At 43.3% G+C, this 27,649-nt stretch overlaps 1 protein-coding gene across 1 annotated transcript in view; it reads right to left on the reverse strand.

Annotated features, from left to right (window-relative positions):
• Positions 1 to 4,276: 4,276 nt before the first annotated feature.
• ATG7 (autophagy related 7) overlaps positions 4,277 to 27,649 on the reverse strand; it is a 109,034-nt gene continuing 85,661 nt past the window's right edge. Inside the window, exon 19 of the mRNA XM_054166671.1 lies at positions 4,277 to 4,563. Coding sequence (XP_054022646.1) covers positions 4,531 to 4,563 — 33 coding nt within the window. The 3' untranslated portion in view covers positions 4,277 to 4,530. The remainder of the gene's footprint in view (positions 4,564 to 27,649) is intronic.

A 27,649-nucleotide genomic window follows, 5' to 3' on the forward strand; every position in this document is an offset into this window, starting at 1 on the left:
TTATAAGCTTGGAATTTACACACTGCCAAACTGGGACAGTCCCAAGTCCTTCCACAATTTCTGTCTTTGGAAACGTTTCATGCAGGTGCTCTAGAGGAGAAAAGGTGCACAACACCTTCTGGAAGGGAAGTTTCATTTTGGCAGGACATGCACAAGCACATCTGCACTGAAAAGTCAAAAAATATTAATAATAATAGTTTTAAAAAAGAATTAATTTGGCCAGAAACCATTGACTTGAAGGACAGCATGAGACAAGCACTGCAGAGCAGCTGGCAGAGGGACAAGAAGGCATGACCATGGGTTAGCTTGCAACATATTTCTTTCTGCAGGAATGTCAGCTATCCTTCCTATTCCTGGAAGAACAGAGAGTTAGGGCTCTCCTTGAACTCCTAAGATGTGGTGATACCCTGAAGGGGAGCTACACAAAAATAGCCCCATGGGTTCTGTCACAGCTCTTAATGATTCTGTAAGAAACAGGCAGAGTTGTTCCCAATCAGCAGCACAAAAGCTGCTATCAGGAGCTTGGTGATCTCACACATTTCTGGCATTAATAACAGAATCTGCGGTGCGATGAACCATCTACTGGATCTGATTCTGCTGGCTTTAATGGCACTGGGTAATGATAAAATAGTGATAAATGACAAAAAGGGAATGCCCTAAGGGAAATTGATTCCCAGTCAAAAGGCTATGGCAGGTGAAGAGGACTCAGCAGATGGTGAAAGCAAGGATGAGAACAAGTGAGGGCTTTATAGAAGAAAACTCTCCCACGAAACCTCAAGTCCCTCACTTCCATGAATGTGGTACTACGCTACAACAAATTCTAGACTGCAGCCAGCAAACACACTGAAGAGATGACACTGAAGAAGAATTCCAGTCAGAAGTGTGAAAGCAAAAGAGTCAAACCATTCCAAGTTTCTGTAATACTGTATCTGTAACAAGCACAAAAATTATGTCAACAGCTCTCCATTGAGATGTGTGGTCTTCCAACACCATCAAATGTCCCCAGATGAGATACACAAGTGTCATAGTTGTGAGGTAGTCCCACCCTCAGTGCCATATAATGCCCTTACATTTCTGTGAGATACTTTAGGAAGGTAAGTAGGTTCCTCTGAGGCTGGTCATTCCCTCTTCTCAACATACTTAGTTTCTACCTTAACAGCCATGGTGACTGTTGGGCTCTACACTCAAAGTATGGTTTTAGGCTCCTCGCTGATGCCTAGGAGGTCATGGCAGCACAAATAAGACTTAAATCCTACCTTCTTCATGAAGAAAGGCAAAGTCTAGTTTCTTACATTAAACACCAGTAACTGAAGCTGAGGGCTGTGCCAAAATCCTGCCATTAAGTGCATACAAGCCAGTAAACAAATGTGCTTATCTGTCACTAGTATTTGAATGTGCATTCCTTCATTTGAATGGATTCTCTTGATTTCCCACTCAGTAAATGCCTAGAAATCGAGTAAAAGCAAAAGCAGCACAGTTCTGGTCTGCAAGGAGAAAGAAAACAACATTATACTCAGACAACGGAAGTTATTCCAAGTCAAACTGAAGTGTCTCTGAACATCAGAGACATCTGGGAAGCACATGTACAGGAAACAGCTCAGCCTGGGAGAATTGTATCTTACTGAAACTCCAGAGGTAAGGAAATATTGTATTAACCCTGAGTTCTGAGCCTTTCCATCTTGTACATTCCTGCACTTAACCAGATACGTCGACCTAAAGCTGAGATGTCACTTTAACAGGAGAAGCAGTTTCAGATATTGAAAACAATTAATGGCTATCAGATTCCAAGCTCTACACAACTCAAAACTGCAAAGAGACTTTGACACTCCATGGTCCAGAAGATAAAAATGCAGGTCATTCCCTTTAAACTAGCCTGGTAGTGGCTCCTGATTCCAGCTGACTGCAGCAAGGCTAACAATGGAAGTCATGTTTGCTCAGAACTAATTAGGGCTGTTAGTAAGCTGTTTCAGCATGGCTTGTTATCAATCTTATTGTTCACCAAAAGATCAGCTTCTTATGATTATTAGACATTCAAAAAATACATTTCAATCCTACAGATGTATATAATACAATGAAGCTAGCTAAACAAGACATTCCCTTAGGGCCACTGAAGAAATCATGTAAATACAATGAAGAGAGTTAAAATAAATGGAAATAAAAAGCTATTTTAGACACTTGTTGCAAAGCTCACCTTGTTTCCATCAATCTTTTAGGATCACAATATGAATGCTGCAGACATCCTTGTTCCTAGGCATGCCTGACCTGACAGACCTCCTTCTGATGTGGCACAGGAAAGAAGCTGTGAAATAATCTACACCAAATATTAGAATCATAGAATTGTTTAGGGTTGGAAGGGACCTCAAGGATCATCTAGTTCCAACCCCCATGCCATGGGCAGGGACACCTCACACTTGAGCAAGCTGCTCAGAGCCACATCCAGCCTGGCCTTAAGAACCTCCAGGGATGAGGCTTCTACCGCCACCCTTGGCAACATGTTCCAGTGTCTCACCACCCTCATGGGGAAGAACTTCCTAACATCCAATCTGAATCTACCATATTCAGAGAGTCTGTTATCTATTCTACTACATTCACAGCTTATTTTAAGGAAGGGCTAAAAATAAATGGATTGACCAACCGGTTTTTATAATGTAGATAGGAAATAAAGACTGCTTGGCAGATATAATTATTCGCGGTTTGTCTGAGTCAATCATTAATGTCCACAACACAAAGCTATAACAGGGATTTCAAACATATAGTTCTAAAGAGCTATTCCAACATAAAACCCAACAGACTTCACTTTCAATCTTGCAGTAATGTACTGTGATAGTTGACAGATCCATTTTTTTTCTTGTTATCTCCTAAGCTCAAGGACTCTCAAACTCCTGTTTGTGCTACACCTTCGACGCCATTCCTGTTGCAGCAAACCTGAAGAAACCTAAAATTGAACCAACGTGCAAAGCAGGATTGCTCTTTTTTAACATGTGATGTATGGCAGCATCCAAGAACAGCAAAGGCAGAGAACCAATTTCATATTTCAGATAAACATTTCTCTACAGGTTTTGACTAAATCCAGGAGTCTCTTCCCCAAAGTGATTTTTGCCATGTAACAGAGTCTTCTCTAGACTTCAGGGAAACCTAATCACCACAGAGATGTATTTTGGGTCTTTTCTGTGTAAAAAAGTCAAACCACTTTTTTTTTCCATAGCATGAAATGATGATAGCTTGATGGAGAATAACTCTCCCATTGACACAGGCAAGAGTAATCCATAGTGCTAGAAACCTGGACTCCAAACCAGCAAGTAATGCAGTGTAGGCAGTAGAATCATAGAATCAGCCAGGTTGGAAAAGACCTCAGAGATCAGCAAGTCCAACCTATTACCTAATACCTCCTGATAACTAAACCATGGCTTCAAGTGCCACATCCAATCCTTTTCTGGACACCTCCAAGGACGGTGACTCCACCACCTCCCTGGGCAGCACATTCCAATGGCCAATTACTCTTTCTGAGAACTTTCTTCTCACCTCGAGCCTAAACTTCCCCTGGCACAGCTTGAGACTGTGTCCTCTTGTTCTGGTGCTGGTTGCTTGACAGAAGAGACCAACCCCCAGCTGCCTACAACCTCCCTTCAGGTAGTTGTAGAGAGCAAGAAGGTCTCCCCTGAGCCTCCTCTTCTCCAGGCTAAACAATCCCAGCTCCCTCAGCCTCTTTTCTGACAGGGCTGTGCTCCAGACCTCCCCCCAGCCTTGTTGCCCTTCTCTGGACACGTTCAAGTGTCTCAATGTCCTTCTTAAATTGAGGAGTCCAGAACTGGACACAGTACTCAAGGTGTGGCCCAGCCAGTGCTGAGTACAGGGGCACAATGACATCGCTGCTCCTGCTGTCCGTACTATTTCTGATGCAGGCCAGGATGCCATTGGCCTTCTTGGCCACACTGCTGGCTCATGTTCAGCTGCTGCCAACCAGTACCCCTAGGTCCCTTTCTGCCTTGCCACTCTCCAGCCACTCCAACCCCAGCACCAGTAGGTGCAGGTTCTTACCTACTCCTGCTCTCCTTTAAAGATGCAGTTTAACTCCCTACAGCAGAATATTCTCAACCTTAACAATAAAGTCCAACTAACAGGGCACGAATCTGGAAAAGATGAAAAAGGGTGTTTAGACATGCTGCTTGGACACTCCTGGTGAACAAGCAAAGTGAAAACCGGGACAAATAAACCACCAAGGTGTTCTTAAGTGGCGTATTTTATACGTACGCCGTATTTATCAACTGGGGGGGGGAAAAAAAACTGAAAGACTAGGTTCAAACACAGCCAAGTTGCTTTAGTTATTCACATAATAAAAATGAAAATGTCAAGAGTTGTATCAGTGACAGACTGCTCTTAAGGTGAAGATGTTAATGTGCAAATGTGGAGTATATTTCTGCGTATTCGTAGCAGTCAGAACGGGTCAGCAATCATTAACGCGTCGGACGACAGATCAAAGGCAGCGCTGCGGTCCAAAGCAGGTCGTCTTCCTCCTCGTCCAGCTGCTTTTCAGACTGTTTCGTCGTCACTCATATCCCAGATCTGCAACACACACACACACACAAAACAAAACAAGAAGAAAGGAAGTGTCATTTTAATGTTTGTGGAGTTTATATATGCTTTTAATATACCTTTATAGAATCAGTATTGCTATTTAAAAGGAGGAATAAATAACAACTTCTGGAGCGCTGACGAGCACCACTGGAGCTTTCCATAAAACGCAGTGTTTTGCTCTTCTGCTACCAACCCACACACCATTCATCATTTGCAATCTCAGGGATATTTTTAAACATGTACATTTCAGCAGTTGTTCCTGAGCTGCCAGATTGCTTATTTGTTATTTATTATCATTTACAGTAAGCCCTAGACCAAAACCCAGACATTTTGGTTTGGTTTGCTGACTCACTGGCACACACTTAATGTGGGTAGTAACTTGTAATAAATAGCACACTTCACTAAGCACGGGAGAAAAAGACTTCCATCAAGAATCTAATTGCTCTCCCAACACATTTTGCACTCAGATATTAGATCTCATAAATAGTAGCAGAAAGACAAGAAGTTATATAGAACTTTGTACTTTTCTGCTGTTTCAAGACATTTAAAAACCACACAGTTGTTTTTTTTTCCCCCTGCAGTACTTTTACTTTGCTACTTGCCCTTGTTCAGTAAACAGTTATAGATTGGCTGGGGGAGAGGGGGAGGGGACAGTGAGCATTTTCACAGAACATGAAGGAATCTTGTGCCCTTGGGAACACATCAAGGTGAGAGTTACACATTCATACCAGTTACCAGGGCACAGAATCTATGATCCAAGGAAGAATACAGGGACTTGCAAGCAGAACCATGTAGGGGGGCAGGGAAAGCATAATCTTAATAAATACCACAAGCTTGCTTTACTTTCTTTTTTTTTTTTTTTAACAGAAATGTGTGTGCTCTTAAAGACTCTGAATGAATTTCTGAAGGTTTGGCTCATGGGAAATATCCTCCTGCCACTTGACAGGGCTTACAGTTGCTTGGAATCAGAACCAAAATGGATACTCAGCTTTGAGTTGGATTTAATAATATCATAATATACATTTTACAGTACCACAGAATCCCAGCATGGTGAGGGCTGAAAAAGAGCCTCTGGAAATCATCCAGTCCAACACCCCTGCTAAAGCAGGATCACAATGTCCAGGAAGGTTCAGAATCTCTCCAGAGGAGACTCCATAACCTCTCTCGGCAGCCTGATCCAGGGCTCCAATGCCCTCATACCAAAGAATTTTTCCCTCCAGTTCAGATGGAACCTCCTGGGTTCCAGTTTGCACCCACTGCCCCTTGTCCTGTTGATGGGCACCACTGACAAGAGTCTGGTCCCAGCCTCTTGCCCCCCACCCATTAGCTCTTGCAGAGCATTAATCAGATCCCCTCTGGGGCTGCTATTCTCCAGGCTCAACAGCCCCAGGGCTCTCAGCCTTTCCTCCTCACAGAGATGTACCAGTCTTCTCAACATCTTTGTTGCCTCTGCTGGACTCTATGCAGTAGCTCTCTCTCTTGAACTGGGGAGCCCAGAATATACATATACACACACATAATACATAAAACTTTGTCCCCACTTTAGAGCATTTCAAATTCACCTACATAAGCAGCAGCACTGCTGGAGTACCACAACAAGAATGCTGTTTCTCTGGCAATAACAGCACTCCAAACTGAAAGTCCCCCATTGCAGATGACCCAACCCAAAACCAGCAGCAGCAGTCCTTTGTTGCTGTGGCAAATGAAACTTCAGTTCTTTTGTCCTAAAACATCATTTGTGTGTCTGTGTCAAGTAGCCCACAAAGTCATTCTCTGATGTTAAATCATTAAATAAACCCAAAGAGATGCAGGACGTGAACAGGTATTTTGACTGCCAGCTCTTCAGGGCACAAAGAAGCATTTTACTAGTACAAAGTGTCCAGTACCACAGGGCAGCGCTCACACTTGTGCTGCATTACCAACAGACAAACAAAAAGTATAGAATCACCTAGTTGGAAAAGACCTTCAGATCAAGTCCAACCACAACCTAGCATATCCCTGCACAGAACTAGAATGAAATCGAATCGAATAGACCAGACCAGGTTGGAAGAGACCTTCGAGACCATCACGTCCAACCTATCATCCAACACCATCTAATCAACTAAACCATGGCACCAAGCACCCTATCAAGTCTCCTCCTAAACACCTCCAGTGATGGTGACTCCACCACCTCCCTGGGCAGCACATTTCAATAGCCAATCTCTCTCTCTCTATGAAGAATTTCTTCCTAACATCCAGTCTAAACCTCCCCTGGCACAGCTTGAGACTGTGTCCTCTTGTTCTGGTGCTGGTTGCCTGGGAGAAGAGACCAACCCCCACCTGGCTACAACCTCCCTTCAGGTAATTGTAGAGAGCAAGAAGGTCTCCTCTGAGCCTCCTCTTCTCCAGACTGAGCAGCCCCAGCTCCCTCAGCCTCTCCTCACAGGGCTTGTGTTCCAAACCCCTCCCCAGCTTTGTTGTCCTTCTCTGGACACCTTCCAGCAACTCAACATCTTTCATAAACTGAGGGGCCCAGAACTGGACACAGGATTCAAGGTGTGGCCTAACCAGTGCTGAGTACAGGGACAGAGGCTCCTGCTGGCCACACTATTTCCGATGCAGGCCAGGATACCATTGACCTTCTTGGCTGCTTGGACACACTGCAGGCTCATGTTCAGCCTACTGTCAACCTGTACCCCCAGGTCCCTTTCTGCTTGGCCGCTCTCCAGCCACTGACCCCAGCCTGTAGCGTTGCATGGGGTTGCTGTGGCCAATGTGTACAACGTGGCACTTGGATGTGTTAAATCTCATGCCCTTGGACTCTGCCCATCTGTCCAGCCTGTCCTGGTCCCTCTGCAGAGCCCTTCTACCCTCTAACAGATCAACACCTGCCCCCAGCTTGGTGTCATCTGCAAATTCACTGATGATGGACTCAATGCCCCCATCCAGATCATCAATAAAGATATTAAAGAGGCCATCACTGATCCTTGGGGGATCAGTTTGACTTTGTCCCTAAGCTCCTCATCCAAATGTCTTTTAAACACCAAATGTCTTTTAAACACCTCTAGTGCTGGTGACTCCACCACCTCCCAGGGCAGCCTCTTCCAGTGCCCACACTGACCGGTACAACTGGCACAAGCAATCTGATTTCTAGAAAGGCAGCAATGAGTACTGACCTATAGATTTAATAACCCACTTCAAGACACAATCCAGCATTTCTGCAACTTGAAAACATTCTGAAAAAACCCAAACAACAACCCTCTTCCAATCCAACCTCAGAAAACACATAAAAATCAAACATTCCTGTGCAGTGCTACAAGCTGTGCAAAATGAAAGCTCTGAATGGCAAGGTTTTTCTCAGTTCCTAGAAGCGTTGCAAAATGGTGGTGTAAATCCTCATGGAAAATACTGAAGGAACAGTTTGTTTACAAAAGGGGGGAAAAAAAGAGTTTTCATCCTGCCCTAGATGAGCAGCTTGGAGCTTGCCAAGGCAAACACAAATGTCCAGCTCACCAGTCAGGGTCAAGGATGTGGAAAATAAATACAACCCCCAAAAATCTTTAAATAGAGTTTATGGTATGATTCAAACTGCCAAAGAGCAAGAAATCCAGAGCTGAGACTGATAGCCCAGCTTTGTCTGCCTGAAAGCAAAGCCCACGGATTGTAACCCTTAAAACCACACCTCTGTCAGAGCAGCACAATAAATACCTTTAAAAACATACCATGAAGTGATGCAAAGGTAAAAGTGAAAGAAGCCGAAAGGACAGCACTAAAACAGTGGTCTTTACTCAACAGATAAACCAGGAGTGCACACAGCTGCTTCGCTCTGTGCTTTCCCAGCAGCTGTCCTGATGTGCACAGTGAGGGTGAGAAGGCAAGTACAGCCACTGGTTGGTTGGGTGGTTCTTACAGAGGAAGGCTGGTAGGGATGCCAGTTACATTTAGTAACATTATGCTGTGGAAACACTTCCACCCAGGAACCGGCTAGCTGTTCCCTAGCTCCTGTAAAGCTCGGAGAGCTTTTTGCTTTACACATCTGAAGCACAAGGCTTGCTATGCTCTAACACCCCACACAACACCACCAGCAGCTCCAACAGTGCTACAATACCCTTCTGTAGAAACTAACTCACAGAATCACAGAATGGTTTGGGTTGGAAGGCTCCTTAAACACCATCCTGGACTCTGTCCTGTGCAACTTATCCTATGTGAACTTGCTCTGGCAGAGGGGTTGAACTAGATGATCTCCAAGAGTCCCTTTCAACCCCCATTATTCTGTGAGCTAGCTTCAACCCCCCCACCATGTGCAGGAACACCTCCCACCAGACCAGGCTGCTCAAGACCTCATCCAACCTGGCCTTGAATGCTTCCAGGGAGAGGGCATCCACAAGCTCCCTGGGAAAGCTGTACCAGTGTCTCACCATGCTCACTGTAAAGAATTTCTTCCTAATATCCAGTCTAAATTTACCCTGTTCGGGCTTAAATCCATTCCCTCTCATCCTGTCACAACAAGTCCTTGTAAAAAGGGAAGAAAGTAGTTCCCTCTACTTGGCCTCAAGAGTCAAAGACCTGCACCCCAGAGAGGGCCTCAAGCAACTGGAAGAGTAACAGTCCGAGCACATCGCTCATCCCACAGCTGTGCCTCCTCTGTTATTTAGGCTATAGAGAAACTGGTAATGAGAGGGTGAAAGTGAAACAAAGCAGGACAATGCAATTCTCTCTTACCTAAAGCACAGCTCTTTTCCAGGAGGCTTTTGACACAGAAATATTTGCAAAAACACCAAGCTTCACAGGTATGTCACCACTACGTGATCACGAGTGATTTTTAAGTGTCTAGAAAATAAACTATACATTTTCATTCTAGGAGAACTGACAGCTTTGTAAGAGGTTACACTTCATCTATCACAGCAGTCACAACCATAAAATCACAGAAGAGTTTGGGTTGGAAGAGACCTTAAAGACCATCTAGTTTGGCAGGGTCATCTTCAACTGAATGAGGTTGCTCAAAGCCACATGCATTCAATCACACCTTGAACGCTTCCAGGGAGGGGACATACCATTGTGTGTTCAATCTTGGTAAGGCAGTAGCTTAATAAATGGTATGCAGAGGGGAGAGAACATGAAATGAAAGGGATAAACTTCTCACAGAAGCTAACAGTTGCATGTTAGTCTAAATACGATCAGCTACATAGGATTGTGCAGAAGAAGCTGTGATAAACATCAGCACCAATAGGTAAATTCTAATACATCGCAGGCTCTTAGGTAAGAGGAACACCCACCCTCACAAAAAGTCCACAAAACCAGCATAGACTGACCATGCAAACTTTGAACACTGCTTTAAAACAGTGGAACTTCTAACTGGAGAAGTCATACAACTGAGACAGACATGAAAGCCAACATTGGAAATGCCCATCACAACAAGAATCTGACACCCAAACCAAGCTGTGAATTTGGATCTTGTCCTCACTTCTGTCCTCCAGCACACCTGGGTGAGTCAAACCTGAGTGCAGCTAGAGGCAACAACAGGAGAAGTCATAAAATAGGCAGATAATAAAGCAGCTGTCAAACCCAACCCAGCCTGCACAGATCTGGACAGATGAGCTGAATGCACCTGTCTCTTCAAATACCTGCTTGCAGATTCAAATGGTTTTGTAGAAGTTCTTTAATTTCAGATGCAAATTAAGTCTATTCAGGATAAAAGTAGAATACCCACAGATGTTTTCTTGAAATTACACGTATTATTTTGATTCATAATAATAAGAATAGAGACAAAGCTCCCTGCGTATGAACTCTTCATTGATTGATTTTACACAGTTCCAGATTGCATGTTCATTGGATTGTAGACTCATAGAATTGCTTCTGTTGGAAAAGCCCTCTGAGATCAGTGAGTCCAACCAACTGACCTAACACCATTATGGGCCATTAAACCACGTCCTCAAGTGTCATGCCCACACACTTCTCGAACACCTCCAGGGATGGTGACTCTACCATCTCCCTGGGCAGCCTGTTCCAATGTCAATTGCAGCAAATATTTTTTTTCTTAAGTCCCACCTAAACCTCAAGCCATTTCCTCTCATTTTATCACCTAATATTAGGGAGAAGAGACTGACACCCACCTCACTCCAACCTCCTTTCAGGTAGTTGCAGAATGCAATGAGGTCTTACCTCAGCCTCCTCCTCACAAAAGAAGAATTAGGAAATTTTGTTTCTCAATACAGCTTAATAGAATAGAATAGAATAGAATAGAATAGAATAGAATAGAATAGAATAGAATAGAATAGAATAGAATAGAATAGAATAGACCAGACCAGGTTGGAAGAGACCTTCAAGATCATCATGTCCAACCTATCATCCAACACTACCCAATCAACTAAACCATGCAACCAAGCATTCTGTCAGGCCTCGCCCTGAACACCCCCAGCGACAGTGACCCCACCACCTCCCCAGGCAGCCCATTCCAATGGGCAATCACTCTCTCTGTGTAAAACTTCCTCCTAACCTCCAGCCTAAACCTCCCCTGACGCAGCCTGAGACTGTGTCCTCTTGTTCTGGTACTGGTTGCCTGGGAGAAGAGACCAACCTCTGCCTCACTACAACCCCCCTTCAGGTAGTTGTAGAGAGCAATAAGGTCACCCCTGAGTCTCCTCCTCTCCAGGCTAAGCAACCCCAGCTCCCTCAATCTCTCCTCATAGGGCTTGTGCTCCAAGCCCCTCACCAACCTTGTTGCCCTTCTCTGGACATGCTCCAGCAAGTCAACATCCTTCCTAAACTGAGGGGCCCAGAACTGGACACAGGACTCAAGGTGCGGCCTAACCAGTGCAGTGTACAGGGGCACAATGACCTCCCTGCTCCTGCTGGCCACACTGTTCCTGATGCAGGCCAGGATGCCATTGGCCCTCTTAGATGCCTGTGCACACTGCAGGCTCATGTTCAGTCTACCATCAACCAGCACCCCCAGGTCTCTCTCAGCCTGACTGCTCTCTATCCACTCTGACCCCAGCCTGTAGCTCTGCATGGGGTTGCTGTGGCCAATGTGCAGAACCCGGCACTTGGATGTGTTCAATCTCATGCCGTTGGACTCTGCCCATCTGTCCAGCCCATCGAGGTCCCTCTGCAGAGCCTCTCTACCCTCCAGCAGATCATATTTCCCCTTGTAGTGAGGGCTCAAAACTGAGCACAGCGTTCAAGGTGTGAATGCTACTGAATGCATCGCCTTCATACAACAGTAACACCTGGTACCTGAAATGCAACAGTGGTTCCAAAGTTGGAGTTCACCTGCCTAAGCAGGTAGTGGCATCACATCTTAGAACTCACATATGTAATTCAAATAGGTAACTACTGTTGATCCCACTAATAAACTTGGAAGAATACAACTGTACCCTTCAGGAATTCTTCAAAGCTTCTTGCCAGCGTGGATCCAGCAGGATTTGCCTCAAAAGCAGCTACCTCATTAAGAGAGACAAAACAAACAAACAAACAACCCACACACATACTATTTTCTCCACACACCTGAGACACATTTACATACACATGTGCCAAAACACTGCTTAAAAAACGCTGGAGTAGTTTTGTTACACAAACCACAGTGTTTACTATGTTATAAATGCTCCAAATACGGTGAAGAGTGAGTAAAGAGTAAAATTCTACAGGGGTTAGGGTGAAACTTAGAGGATACATAAATCAAACAGCAGAGCTGAGTATCACATGAGAACACAGGACTTCCCTGCTCAGTTAGTGCTTATCATACATATGGTCTTTGATTATAAGGGCATAGAATCAGCCAGGTTGGAAAAGAGCTCAGAGATCATCAAGTCCAACCTAATACCTAGCACCCTCTGACAACTAAACCATGGCTTCAAGTGCCACATCCAAGCCTTTTTTGAACACCTCCAGGGATGGTGACTCCACCACCTCCCTGGGCAGCACATCCCAATGGCCAATTGCTCTTTCTGGGAAGAACTTTCTCCTCATGTAGCAATAGGGCAAGAGGCAATGGTTTTAAACTAAAGCAGGGTAGATTAGACGCTAGGAAGAAGTTCTTTACTATGAGGGTGGCGAGACACCGGAACAGGTTGCCCTAAGAAGTTGTGGACACCTCATCCCTGGAAGTGTTGAAGACCAGGCTGGATGAGGCTTTGAGTAACCTGGTCTAGTGGAAGGTGTCTCTGCCCATGGCAGGAGGGTTGGAATTAGATGGATCTTTAAGGTCCCTTCCAGTTCAAACCATTCTGTGATTCTATGATTTATAAATGGACACTTAGGAATCTAAAACGTAAGCAAAAGCATACATTTAAATTTAAAAGAACTAACTTAGAGATATAAAATGTGACCTTTTTGATAGCTATTTGAAGTTAAACATTTTCACAGAAACACAGAATGTTAGGGGCTGGAAGGGACCTCGAAAGCTGATCCAGTCCAACGCCCCTACCAGAGCAGGATCACCTATACTAGATCAATTCACAGAATCACCGAGGTTGGAAGAGACCTCAAAGATCATCAAGTCCAACCTGTCACCAGAGAACTCATGACTAAACCATGGCACCAAGTGCCACATCCAATCCCCTCTTGAACACCTCCAGGGATGGTGACTCCACTACCTCCCTGGGCAGCACATTCCAATGGCTAACAACTCTTTCAGTGAAGAACTTTCTCCTCACCTCCAGCCTAAACTTCCCCTAGCGCATCTTGAGACTGTGTCCTCTTGTTCTTAGAACACATCCAGGCAGATCTTGAACATCTCCAGAGAGGGAGACTCCACAACCCTCCTGGGCAGCCTGTTCTCTACTAGAGAGGCACTACATCAGAAGTTTTACCTGTCTAAATTATTTAACAAAGTGTGTGTGTGTGTCTACACATACTTGTACTAGAAACGAACTAGGCACAGTGTCACCACACCTTGTGTGACTGGTCCAGTGTTCTTGGTCCACTGGCTGCATCTTTCAGGGATGGCAACAGAATTGAAATTGCAACTCAAAATTCATTAAATGCTTGCAAGTTCCAACGTGCACCTTTTTCAGACTTCAGTGTATAGACTGAGGGGTAATTATGAAGTTCAGCACCTTCCTTTCATCTTGGATAGCTACCTTGAGATGAAGCACTACCCTTCATCTTACTGAAACCCAAAACACTTCAAGCATTTTGCATATTCAACAATTCCTTCCCCACCCCCCTTTCCCACAGGAAAAAAAAAAAGCCATAAATTAAGTACCATGATGAGCAGCGCTCTACACCAACATGAGCATCTAGCTTTGTTCAGGATTTATACCTCTATGCATGTCAGAGCCTGCACAGTGCACTCTCTGGTGTTTTCTTTGCTATCTAAGAAACCAAGGTCATGCATGTAAAGAAGGATCCACTCTTGCTCCCAGTGGCCAAAGCTTATCCTACAGCAATCACAGTGGTTCTCTGCCAACAGTTGCTCATCCAGGCTACACCTAACTGCTCTTCTACAACAGATATCCATCTCTGTAGCATGGTAAAGCTAATTTTTCTTTTCAGAAGGGGCTGCTAACTTTCTATAATTCAACCAGTTTTGGATGTAATCTGCAGAATTGATTCAGCAATCAATCACCTAGTCTTCTAGGAGCTTCAGACAGAGGGATCACAGTCTTTTCCTGAAAATGTCCTCTTCCAAGATGGACTTTGACCTGCCTACATCTGAGCAATTACTGCAGCACCTGGTCAACAAACTCACCAAGCCTCTCAGCACGTGGGCTTAGTCAGCTCCTACCCTTGAAGTCAGACTATTTTCTGAACATCTTGTAGAACTGGCATCTGAAGATTTCAAATACTTTGAAAGATCTATTTCAGAACAAAGCTGGAAAAGGCAAGCAAACACTACAGAAAGCATTTGACTACACTGCAAACTTTTAGCTACAAAGCTTTTTTTTCTAATATCCTCTAATCATATGTTCCAAAGAGGTGTACGAATAGTAGCACTGGTCAGTAATTAGTCCCCTCTGTTTTCCTAGCCATTCTCCTAGGTATTCATCAGAATAGTATATGAAAACATTCATCTAAAGCATTTTTTTTTTTTGACATGACTAACAATCAATGAAACAATACTATAAAAGAAACAAACAAAAAGAAAATGCACACTCAGAGGTTTTTAGTATAAGAATGCCTCAGACACATTTCCTTCCATTGTTTCTTGCTTTACAAGGGAGAGAAAAAAAAACACAAAGCAGGGAAGCAAGCAAATACAAACCCGTTTCTCTCCCTCTCTGGAAGAGCTTTGGAGCTGAAAGGGCCATTTCTCATGCCACAGTACTCCAGCTGTTGGAATTAAGACATACACCTAAGAGGATGGTTTCTGCTACTAGGTCTTTTCCTCAGGCTCTTAAGAACTGAAACCAAACGAACGTGAAAACAACCAACCAACCACCCCCACACCAAGGAGGTTTGAGGATTGCCATTATTCTGCGTGGGGTTTTAAACTTCATTTTACTACCAGCAAAAGGCAACTATCCAAACAGAATGTGTGTTTGACTGAAGCCACAATCCATGTAAATACTGTCAGAGTAATGATTAGATTGCTCCAAACCCTTTGACTGAAATGAAAATGTTCTCGTATATATCTCATGCTCCAGTGTGATCTGGTATAGGTGATCCTGCTCTGGCAGGGGGATTGGTCTGGATAATCTTTTGAGGTCCCTTCGAGCCCCTGACATTCTGTGACTGCAATTCTCAGAACAAACACCACCATTTATAGCTCTGAGCCAATGCCATTCCAACTACAGAGGATTTATTTGTTTTGCTGTAAATCAGTAGCTTGTCACGTTCCACTACATCTTTTTAATTCACAGGTGATGCACAACTGCTGCAAATTAGCTTTCAGGTCACACAATCAAACATTTGATAGTTACTGGTTAAAAGAGAAGAGCAGTTTAATGACACAAGCTATTCAACTGACATCAGAACTAAACAATTCCAAAACAATAAAGAGATTATAAATCATGATACTTAAGGTACATTCAGTGTTCTAACACTGTGTCATGGAATCAAAGCCTGAGCTCAACTGCAGGATACTTTTGAAAATGTTTTGGTCCATTCTTTCACTCATAGCAGGACTAGGTCAGGTTGCTCAGCATCTTCTCAGGCTAAGTGTTAAACATTTTTGAGATTTCACAGCCTAAGAATCCTGTTCCACTGCTTTACTTTGCTTCCAAAGTGAAGTCTAAATCATCTCTTGAAATAAGGATGATCTTTGTCACATTAGCCCATACTCATCACATATCCATAAGTATATCACTGCCTTCCTCATAACGGTCATTTGTGGCACCTGCACATGGGTGAGAGAGCCAAACTGTTCCTGACAGGAACAGAAGACTCATCTATTTCTGATCTTGAACAGCTCAAAGATGCTAAATTATAGAGGGTCAATTCTATTTAGCTAATAAAGCAGACAACCCTTCTATTCAGAAGAAAATCAGACCATAACTAGATGGGCCATCACGTCATACCTTGAAGGGAGACTGCCAAATACTATGAAGAGCCTTCAGAACTGGAAAAATCTCCCTCTTGTTTTACAGAAGCCAACAAATCCAACTTCTACAAGTTAAAAAAAGCTCCACAGAAAGCTTTGAAGTTGTATTGACTGCTTGAAGTACGTAGACCACTTCCAACTGAGAGGATCCCAGAGCAATAAAAAGTCCTGTGGGAATGTCACCTAACTCTGACATGAGTCATGTTTCAATCCTACAACTATGGCATTTTCTTATCAACTGCACTCCATTTTCACAAAGTGGAGCTGGAAAAGTTATGCATTGCTCCAAATACACAATCTCAAGCTGAGCCAGGGGAAATTTATGTTGGAGGTGAGGAGAAAGTTCTTCACTGAGAGAGTAGTTAGCCATTGGAATGTGCTGCCCAGGGAGGTGGTGGAGTCACCATCCCTGGAGGTGTTCAAGAGGGGATTGGATGTGGCACTTGGTGCCATGGTTTAGTCATGAGGTCCGTGGTGACAGGGTGGACTCGATGATCTTTGAGGTCTCTTCCAACCTCGGTGATTCTGTGAAATAATTCTGAAACCAATACTATGGACCCTTTTCACTTCAATTCCCACGATAAGAAAATAATAATTGGCAGAAAACCCTAACACAGATTTCCCGTGTGCAGTTGTGTCATCTTACGTGCACATTTTGTACACATTTTCAGTGCAGTGCACCAGAGACAGCATTGAAGTAATAGAAAACTTGAAAAGCAATAAAAGTATTAATTTTTCCTTTTTTAATCCAGTGACCTCACTAATCTTCTCACTGCTTCCATGGAGATCCATGTGGTGTATATACAACATTTCTATCTCGTAGTGGAGGCATCGAGAAATCATGGAGAACTTTCTCCTCTCATGCTGTGAGAATGCTCCTCATAGTCACAAACTCAATTTCTGCAGATACCAACTGAAACTAAAAGAATAAAGGAAGTTGGTTTCCAGTATTAAAAATATAAATGATGCTGCAATGAACAGATTTATTTCACTCATGTAGTTTTAAAACTTAGAGAAGATAAATGCAGTTGCATGCCAGTTTCCTTGGTCATTACTAAAATCCTACCTGTCACATTTCCCATTTTGTTTATCCAATAGGATAAAAACAGATAGCACTCAGAAAAATGCAAGCCTTGGTGTAAAAGCACAGCTGGTAAAATATTTAGGTACTAAAGGTTCCAGAAATACAACAGGCAGATCAGGTTTATGGTTCAGTTCTACTAAACCCCTGCTGCTTCGAATGGATTGAAAAGGAACACAGCAAAGCGCAAGGTGCACCAGCACTGGCAGACCTCACACAGCAGCATACAGCCTCACTCCTCAGCTGTTTGCCATGCCCATACATAATGCAGCTTTCTAGCCTCAGGTTCACTTAACCTATGCAGTGACTCAGGAAACAGTTCTGATACTATATGTCCAACTCAAAGACTGCTTACACAAGTGTCAGGTTTATTTTTATAACGCTTCCATTAATAGGGAAACAACTGAACAAACACAAATCCTGATGATACTGCGCAGAGGTTTTGTGCTAGGAGAGTCCTGGATGACTCATGGGATTCTGCAGCCCTTTTCAAAATTGCTTTTGATTTTCTGACCACATAATTTCGACATCTGCAGAACTAAGGGATCATTTGTGAATACTTATATGTGTCCTAGTGAGCAAATCTTCTTTAATTGCTCTTTAATTCTCTCATTTCCCCTTTACCTGCCCCTAGACCTGCTTTAACAAAGTGGGAACCCACTTCCTCTCCTGTAGGCTTCCCATTCCCAGAATGCAGTAAGAAAATGATGGTTTAAGAAGCTCCTGATTGCAGGTGAGCCTCATTTCATCCTGTTGGCACAAAGATATTGAAAGATGGCATGACCATACTAAGTGATTTTGTTCCTTTGACTGCAGCAAGTTGCTCACCCTTTGTCTTCAATAAAAGAAAGACATAGAGGGTTCAGAGACAGGCAATAAAGCTGATGAAGGGAACTTAAGTTGTTCAGCCTGAAGAAAAGGAGGCTGAAGGGAGACCTCACCCTCTAAAACACCCTGAAAAGAAGTATTTCACAGCTGTGGTTCACAATTACACTATCATCTACCCCTTTCTCTTCATTTTGTGACAAGCATGAGCCAGCAGTGTGCTCAGGTGGCCAAGAAGGCCAACAGCACCCTGGCTTGTATCAGGAATAGTGTGACCAGCAGGACCTGGAAACAGATAGAACCCTATACTCAGCACTGGGGAAGCCACATCTTGAAGACTTGGTTCAGTTTTAGGGCCCTCACTCCAACAAGGACACCGAGGTGCTGGAGTGTGTCCAGAGAAGGGCAATGAAGCTGGTGAAGGATCTGGAAACAGGTCTGGTGAGAAGGCACTGAGGGAACTGGGGGTTGTTTATGTGTGGAGAAAAGGATGCTCAGGGGAGACCTCATTGCTCTCTACAGCTCCCTGAAAGGAGATTGAAGCCAGGTGGGGATTGGTTTCTTCTCCCAAGGAAAAGTGATAGGATGAGAGGAAATGGCCTCAACGTGCAGCAGGGTAGGTTTAGGTTGGATATCAGAAGAAACTTCTTCCCTGAAAGGGTTCTCAGCCACTGGAACAGGCTCCCCAGGGAGAGTTTTAAAAGAAACATGGATGTGGTGCTGAGGGACATGGTTTTGTCCCAGACTAGAGACTGGTTGAGCTAAATTAATTTAAAGGTCTTTTCCAACCAAAACAATTCTATAATTCGATGAAAATCAAACCCACTTTGTTGCCTTCATTGCTTGTAACTGAGTACTCTGAAGAAAAAGAGGAATGAACATAACCACACCAATATCCAGTACAAACCAATATTCTTGTTCCAGGGCTGTTTAGTCTTGCCCAGCTCAGAAGAGCACTGCTGCAGCATTGCTATGGTACCACACTGCACACCACGCTAGGGAGCTCTGTATCACAGACAACAGCACAGATGTGCCAGAGCAAAGGCTTCCAGTTGCTGACAAGCCAAACAGCTTGTTTTGGCTCAGAATGTTCTTTCCCCCTCCCACCAGGGATTACTTTGATCTTTTTGCTTATTATCTGCCTGCAATTACACTGAGTTTATGGGATCAACAGGGACCACAGAAGGAAGATGTTAATCCAACTGTGAGCAACAGAGTGAGAAGCTACTTTTAAAAGTTTAATTGCAGGGCAGCAACTAGAGTTAGCGTGGTTTGAAAACAGGAATATAAACCAAGGCTGTTATATTAATTTTCCACAAAATTCTTCTTAAAACAAGCAACAGATCTCCTGCACTATGGAAACACAGAATCATAGGATTGTTTTAGGTGGAAGACACCTTTAAGATCATTAAGTCCAACTGCTACCCCAGAGCTGCCAGAGCACCACTAAACTCTGTGTTTCACCATCACACCTCCATGGCTTTGAAACTCCTCGAGGGATGGGGGCTCCACCCCTGCCCTGGGCAGTCTGGCTCTAGGCCTTGGGCCCAAGGTCACACCAGTGGCTGGTGGCCTCATGTGCATGTGGAAGCCCACTGGCTTCGTGCAGCAATTCCCAGGAACCTTTGCTCCCTGATGCATCATTGGCCAGGCTGGGGATGCTGCAGGAACCTGGGCTGGCCATTGCCAGGACACCTGGAGAGACCACAGAGGCTGGAGATAGCTCACAGGTTCACCCACCCAAGGAGCAAGAGCAGCACTTCTACCTTTTACACATCTCTTGTGACATTGCCAGCACAGCCGTGATGTCTCCAAGTGCTCTCCAATGCTGCATAGGGAAAAGCGGGGAAACAGCGAGCCCAAGCAAGTCTGGTTCCTGCTCTCCAACAGGGACTGGCAGGAGGATCACAAGTGGGAGAGGATGGAGGCTGTTGCTGCTGTACCACCAAGGTAGCCCCAGATGACACCTGCAACACCAGTGGCAAAGACAGAGCCCCAGGTGAAGAAAATGCCTTAGTGGAACCTGTTTGTTCCAGCTTTGATTTGTATTTGCAATTCAATCTTTATTTTACAGAAAGATCATTAAATAGATGCAAGTGTCCTCTGGTTTATTCTCTCTGACCTTTAGTCAAGCACTGATTTTTAAAGGGGAAAACCAAAGTATGTAAAAATCACAGCAATGTGGGTTCCATTTGGTTAGCCAGATCAATTCCTACTTCGCTCTTTTGTGGCACTACACTTAAGCCACCTCCTCGTTGTTTTCACTGCCTCCTCTTTCCCCCTGAAATACACTTAGGAAGTTGTTCTGCATAATTTAGAATGTTTAAGTGTAAAATCTGGCAGGACCTATAGGGATATCCCCTCATGCTGCCATTCCCAGCAGGCTGACTGAGCCAAGCTATACCAGACTCCAACAGCACCCAGCTGGGACATCCCCCAGAGCACAGAACCACAGCAGAAAGCCCTAATGCTATTTCATAAAGGTGTTCTTGCGTGCCAAAAGGGGCCAGCTCAAGGGGTGGTTTGTGACCAGTTGTGTGACACCTTTTCAGAACATATTGAAAGCCAGGGTCATATTCAATTACAAACATTTAAGATCATATTATACTTCCAAACCAAGTTTTCTGTAGCAGACAAAAGGATTCATGTTGCTCAGTTTATAAAGCTCTTCAGTTCCTTGCTAAACATGAATTTAAAAGAACAGGTGAGTAGTGGAACACTGGAACACGTTGCCCAGGCAGGTGGTGGAGGCCTCATCCCTGCAAGTTTTTAAGGCCAGGCTGGATGTGGCTCTAAGCAACCTGATCTAGTTGGGGATGTCCCTGCTTACTGTAGGGGGATTAGACTAGATGACCTCTAGAGGTCCCTTCCAACCCAGTGTATTCTCTGATTCTAGATATGGCATAGAGGAAAATGGAAGACTCTAGATAAACCAAACCAAAAGGTAGAGAAACACTGTGCTATTAGTTTGCAGTTCTTCTTTTTAAACTAAGCAAAAGTCTGAGGAGCACGCTTATGAGGTTAATTTAAACGTTTGCTCTAAATTTGAGAGACGCAAGACTGTGCTGAATAGCAACAATGTGAGTCCCAGGCAGGCCAATGATTTCATCCAAAATAAACACCTTACAAGAGCACCATATGATCCCACTCCCTAAATATGGATCTTCTCTTGCATAAGCTGGTACACTTTTGCTGCACAGTGCTCAGACAAGCTGCACTCTGGCTTGCAACTCCATATGTGATCATCTCACTCTTATCTGTTCTGACTTAACACCAAATTCTGACAACATTTTGTTTGGCTCCCTGGAATACTCTTACAGAGCTCCAGTTGTTGTGTAATGCTGAAGGCTTCAAGAATCCCAGACAAAATCCCAAACCACCCTACAGAAAACACCTAACACCAAGTGGGTGTCCCCAGTAGTAGCGTTCTGCCAAAGTATCCTGACTGGTTGCCGTAACGCTGAGCACATCTCTTGGATTAACCTTTTGAATGCCTGCTACTTTATCACAAAATATATTTAAACATTCTGGTAGTATTTCTTTTCTAGGGTGATAGACAAAGGAATTACTCATCTGCTGAAACAACTCTCCACTTCTTAGAAGTTTTCGATACCATTACGAACCAAGGCTTTAATCGGCTCCACATCAGACGTTGATGTTTACTCCCATTTTGATTTTTATCATGGGTAGCAGAAAATATTTTCTGAAGAGCTAAATCTGAATTAGAGTCATATCATTTGCAGGTTGTGGCCTAAGACACTACAAAAATAACATTAGAGAAAAGTAATCTCAAGAGACGTAAATGACGTTTGGTTTCTCCATAACTGTAGGCAGGGAAGTGTTAGCTAAGCCCCAGTCATGGTGGCCTTTGAAATCCCTTCCTTTTTTCTCCCCTCAGTAATTCAAACCATGCTGCATATTAATTTCCTTTTCTTTGAGCTACGCATCAAGGCAATTTTAAATCATACCATAAACATTTTTAACATAGTCCTATTTGTCCAAAGGTCCTTGTTAAAGCCCACATCACCTTCTACCTTTCGTTCCCCTGGTTTTCTCACTGTTCTGAGAGTTATGATGACTGCATTCATCCCATTCAAGGCACTGCTCTACCATTTAGATCTGTCAGTCCAGCTCTCTCTCTCTGTGTCTGCTGGCAATACCTCTCCCATGCATCACAAACTCTTGAACTGGACACCGTTCAGCTCAAGCCAGCTCTCATCTTCAGTTACAGACTGCAGGTCATTCTGCCATTAAGGAATAACCTCATTGTCCACTCATCTATTTTATCAGTTACTATGAGGCTTCCTCTCACACTGACCTGTCCAAAGTGGAGAAATTCTCAACCAGAATTGTATGATAAGCAGTTGATAACTTATTCTTTGACAGTTGTGAAAGCTAAATAATCACATGCAAGAATCAGAGAAACGAGCAATGGGCTGCAACAAAACTTTGTTGTTCAATTCAAACCCTTGGGAGTACAGCTTCAAACTACTACACACAGCAGTTTCATTTTGGGGGAGAATTAAACCAAGGTATTAAAAGCAGAAACTATTTTCTTTGTTGCCTCTCTGCATAATGTTTAATATAATGATGCACAGACTAGTTTCACTGTAAGGATGAAGCAAAGTTTTCTTGCATCTTCAAAGCCAGGAGCTGTTTCTTTTCCACAGATAAGTCTATGTAGTCAACAAAGCTTGGCACAGCCAATCTCCATAAATTATTCCAGATATACACAGCTATAACTGAGAGAACAAGCTTGTTCAGGATAATGATTTTTATAGATCAGTGCTCTATCAGTGCACTCTTAAGATAGGGCAAGCATCAAAGAAATAATCTTTCTAGTCACATACATTTCACCTCAATGAATAATTGTTTTCAAAAAAGCATTACCTTCTCTCTCCAAGATGAAAATATCAACTCAGTAACTCCCTGCAGTTACTGCATATGACAGCAAAGTACAAAGAAAACCAGAGAATCATGTAAGTTGGAAAAGACGCTCAAGCTCGAGTCCAACCATTAACCCTATTCTACCAAGTCATACTCAGCCATATCCCCAAGCACCCTTTATGAAAATAGACTTTATTTTGCTCAATGTTGATTTAAACTAGCTTTTAGCATGGAAAATAAAGGTTAACCATGAAATTTAGGGAGTAAACCATCATGTAAAGTTCACCATGTTAGATGCTTCCAGGACTTCTATAGTAAAATATGCCCTCTCTGTTCCAGCAAACAACTACCTGTGAAATTGGGTAAGAAGCTGTAAGTAGCACTTACAGAAAGAAGAACAGGAAATGGGCACAACGTGCAGCAAGAGAAATTCTGTATGGACAGAAGGAAAAACTGTCAAGTGAGAGTGATTAAGCACTGGGACAAGATGCCCACAGATTAAGCCCTGCTCTGAGGAGGAATTTGGACATGATGACCTCCAGACCTCCCTTCCAGTCTCAATGTTCTGGAGTTCTGTGGTGTATGGAAGGTGTTTTAACATCAGTTGTATCAACACAATTCTGTCACTCAGATGATATAGTTCTATTCATCATGAACAATTAAATCCTCTAATGAGTTTAGCATCCTAACTGAATCTTACTTTAAAAGATTATTAGTTGGTGAGGGAAGAGGGAATTGCTAAGGGAAGGAGGGGATGGCATTTGCTTTTCATGTGCTGTTTAGCATGCACCACGGTAAAGTCCCATTTCCAGCTGAAAAAACTAGGGAGCAAAGTTAAAACCAAACAGTGTTCAATTATGTTAATACTGTACAAATAATTTATACTGATTACAAATATATGTTTTACAACTCTTCTTCTGAAGCTCACAGAACTGTTTTCTAGTTCAAAATGTTTCGGAAAGACTAAAGGCTTAGGTGCCATAGTCTAATGTAGTCATTTCCTGCTAGTCTCAGATCTGAGCACTGCAGCTCTGGGTGACTTTTAATGATGTGTAAGGAAGTAGCTGCTCATGGAAACTTCTGTATTCTTTTGTCTTTGTAGTAATGCAGCTCAATTAGAATTTCAACCAAAAAGTTCCATAACATTAACCAACAATACTGAGGGATTAAAGAAAAAAAATAATAATTAACAAACATATCTCAGGTTTTGATCTCTACACTTCATTTTCTGTGCTGGTTTCTTTGAAGAGTGTTCAATACTTCCAGCTCACTAGCTTCACAGAAAATGTCTCCGCTTATCAAACAGATATTGAATCATAGAATGCACTGGGTTGGAAAGGACCTCTAGAGGTCATCTTGTCCAACTCCCCTGCATTCAGCAAGGACATCCCCAACTAAAGCAGGTTTTAAGTAGGAGTAGGAAGCTAAGGGAAAAGTGTCCACCTCAGAGAAAAGACTATGTGTATCTGGTTGTCAGCCTACCTCAGCAGATAAATGACTCTTCAGCCGCTCTCTGGACAGTCATTTTCACCCACCGGAAGCCACACCTTCACAAGCAATCACACACAGTAACTTAGCACTGAGCTAATATTCACAGTGATCGCCCACTCAGCATGATAAACCTCATCATCTTTCTCTCACAGCTTTTATTAGTGTCCTTCCCTTATTTAACTCAATAGCAAAAGCTCCCCCTGCCATCAGTCACACAGCACCCATCCCTTTGCATCCTGAGGATATGACTCCAAGATAAACTCACATTCAAGACCCTATACCTTAAAGTGAAATTCTGAGCAGAGATTCTCAGATTCATTTTGTGAGTCACGATGACAGGAAAACTGTTGTGGTCATGAATAAACAGTACTGAGCTTTCTTACTTTGCAAGGTTTGCTTTGTTGGCTATGTGAAATCTGCTTCCAGGGAATGAGAAAAACTAGAAAAATCCCAAGACTAAGGTATTTCTTGAAGAGTTAAAGCTCTTGACTAAAACCTAAAGGAGGAGAACATTAAGAGCTAGCCTATTTTTGCACAAATTGAAAAACTCCTCTACCAGTTGGGAACAAGCTGGAACTTGCATGAGGCCCTGCACCCACTGGCAAACATCTTAATTGTTCAGAGCAGACAAAGTCTGTTTAGTCACGTCTGCTCAAGTGGGAAGGATATTACACCACATCTGTGCAGTCTGTTTCCACACAGGTCAATCAGTGCTTGAAAAACCACTTTCCTCGAGCCAGAGCACCACACACAGAGACCCCAACGCAGAGTCTGGCCATACACCTGGCTAGCAGACAAGTTGTCTTTTACTAGAAGCTTACAAATGAGCCATCGAAGAAACAATCTCAGGAGTCCTGATAGACATGCAGCGCCAACACACTTCCATTCACGCCTGGGAGGGAATTTGTAAGAGTCTAAGTATGCCTCAGAGCACAAGCACAAAGTTTCAGTGCCCACTGAGGATAGCAGTAACAAATCTAAAACAGAGAGGGAACCACAGTGGGACAAACTGGACAGGCAGCAGATGAGCCTGGCAGACAAATTCAAATCGGTTTCTTCAGTTAGGAAGGATGGAGGTGGGCAGCACAGGACTCTCTTTAAGATATTCCAGCTGTTTTTTTATTCCATGTTCCAAAACAGCACAAAGCCACACACCTACAGAATGTGCTGCATGGCACAAAAAGATAAGTTAGAAACAGCAGTGAGGTGAAGCTTGTGTATATCATCTACACAAGGCGTAAGTGCTTCACAAAGAGCCAGATATTGTTTTCCTCTTTTGGCAGTGGTACCTCAATTCTCAACACACAGCCTTACTTCTACCTCTGTCATATTGTTGGAAGGAGATTGAAGATGCATCTGTACACTCATAATGACATGGTATGTGAAGTGCCAGATCTAAAAAGCAGCTCCATGACTTTTTCAACAGAAGCCAATCTTGCTCCACAAGACTGTGTTAAGGTCCAGGCACCCAGCACAGTAATAAGCAAAACCACATACTCATTTGAATAGAATAGAATAGAATAGAATAGAATTAACCAGGTTGGAAGAGACCTTCGAGATCATCGTGTCCAACCTATCATCCGACACCACCCAATCAACTAAACCATACAACCAAGCACCCTGTCAAGCCTCGCCCTGAACACCCCCAGCGTCGGCGACCCCACCACCTCCTCAGGCAGCCCATTCCAATGGGCAATCACTCTCTCTGTGTAAAACTTCCTCCTAACCTCCAGCCTAAACCTCCCCTGACGCAGCCTGAGACTGTGTCCTCTTGTTGCTTACAAATCCTGCTGTGTTGGGATCTGTCTCATCTAGAGTATGATATGATATGGCCCACAGGTGTATTGATTCTACTGTGGACAGAGAAGAGCCAGAGTGGAACCACGAGCAAATGTTTTATTTGTATAAATAATCTTCCCTTCAGTTTAATTTTGCAGTATGGAGAATGTTCAGCCTTGCAGTGATAAAGACAATTCCAGGTGGCAGCTTAAGTTATTCATATGTATTTTAACAAATTCTGAATTGATAGGTTTCAACATTTGTTGTATTTATATGTACCTATGTAAAATTCCAACCCTTCACAACAGAAAACTAGGCCTAGGCTTCACGTTTCATTAGATAACCAAGGAGGATTTGGCTCTCACAAAGCAAAAAGACCTAAAAGATCAGGTTCAATAAGAGCAATGATTTATTTCTATTGATGTCTCCAAGCTGCAGTCGAGTGTTTTAATCTTGGCCAGCGATAACATCAGGGACATCATCTTAGAAACAATTGCTGTTTGCTTTATTTAGCGCAGCCAATCCAAAAGGGATTTATCTCTAAACTAGCACTGTTCCCACACCAAGGGAAAATAAAATTCACATGGAGACCGAGTACAAAGCTGGGCAGGCATTTTGTCACATTATTGCATTTTGGGGAATTATTTTAAATTATGGAATTGCTGCTGAGAAGAAGTAGTCAGTCAAAGGCCCTCCCCCCCAATTATTCAAAAGGCAAAAAAAGCTCCAAGTTATTCCAGTTATAAAAGTTTATGCACAAAGATGAGATGCAGCATAAAAACTTATAGAAAGTTATGCAGTGACTGAGTCAAGGTTTATTAAAAGGCAATGAGGAATGGAATAATTATGCTCGTGAACAGGACTCAGAGCATTAGATGAGCAGGACAATGAGCTAAGAGATTTAATAAAAGTGTTTCATAGAAACTCAGATGAAAGAGGTATTAAACTGGGGTTCCAATATCATAGAAGGGTTTGGATTGGAAGGGACCTTAAAGATCAGCTAGTTCAAATCCCCTGACATGGACACCTCTTACTAGACCAGCTTGCTCAAGGCCCCATCCAGCCTGGCTTCGAACAATTTCAGGTGCCTCCACAACTTCCTTGGGCAACGTGCTCCAGTGCCTCACCACCCTCGTATCACTACAGACTGGAAACATTTTGCTGCCCAGGGAGGTGGTGGAGTCACCACCCCTGGAGGTGTTCAAGAGGGGACTGGACATGGCACTTGGTGCCATGGTTTAGTCATGAGGTCTGTGGTGACAGGTTGGACTTGTTGATCTCTGAGGTTTCCTCCAACCTTGGTGATTCTGTGATTCTGCGTCAGAAAGCTGCCAGCTGTGGTGGTAAGAGTTCAAAAGAAGACAGATTTAAAGTAAAAAGATTTTTGACAAGCTGAAACTTTGGTCAAAGGAGGCACGGATGAGTTACCTTACGGTAACTGATAACTAAAGGGCACAGAGGTGCTAAAATTATAAAAGACAAGGAGGTGTCAGGATAAAAATATTCATTAAAATAAAATGGCCTTCCAGTGTCTGAAGGGGGCCTACAAG

This window comes from Dryobates pubescens, chromosome 1, assembly GCF_014839835.1.
Source record: "Dryobates pubescens isolate bDryPub1 chromosome 1, bDryPub1.pri, whole genome shotgun sequence".
Classification (NCBI taxonomy): Eukaryota; Metazoa; Chordata; class Aves; order Piciformes; family Picidae; genus Dryobates; species Dryobates pubescens.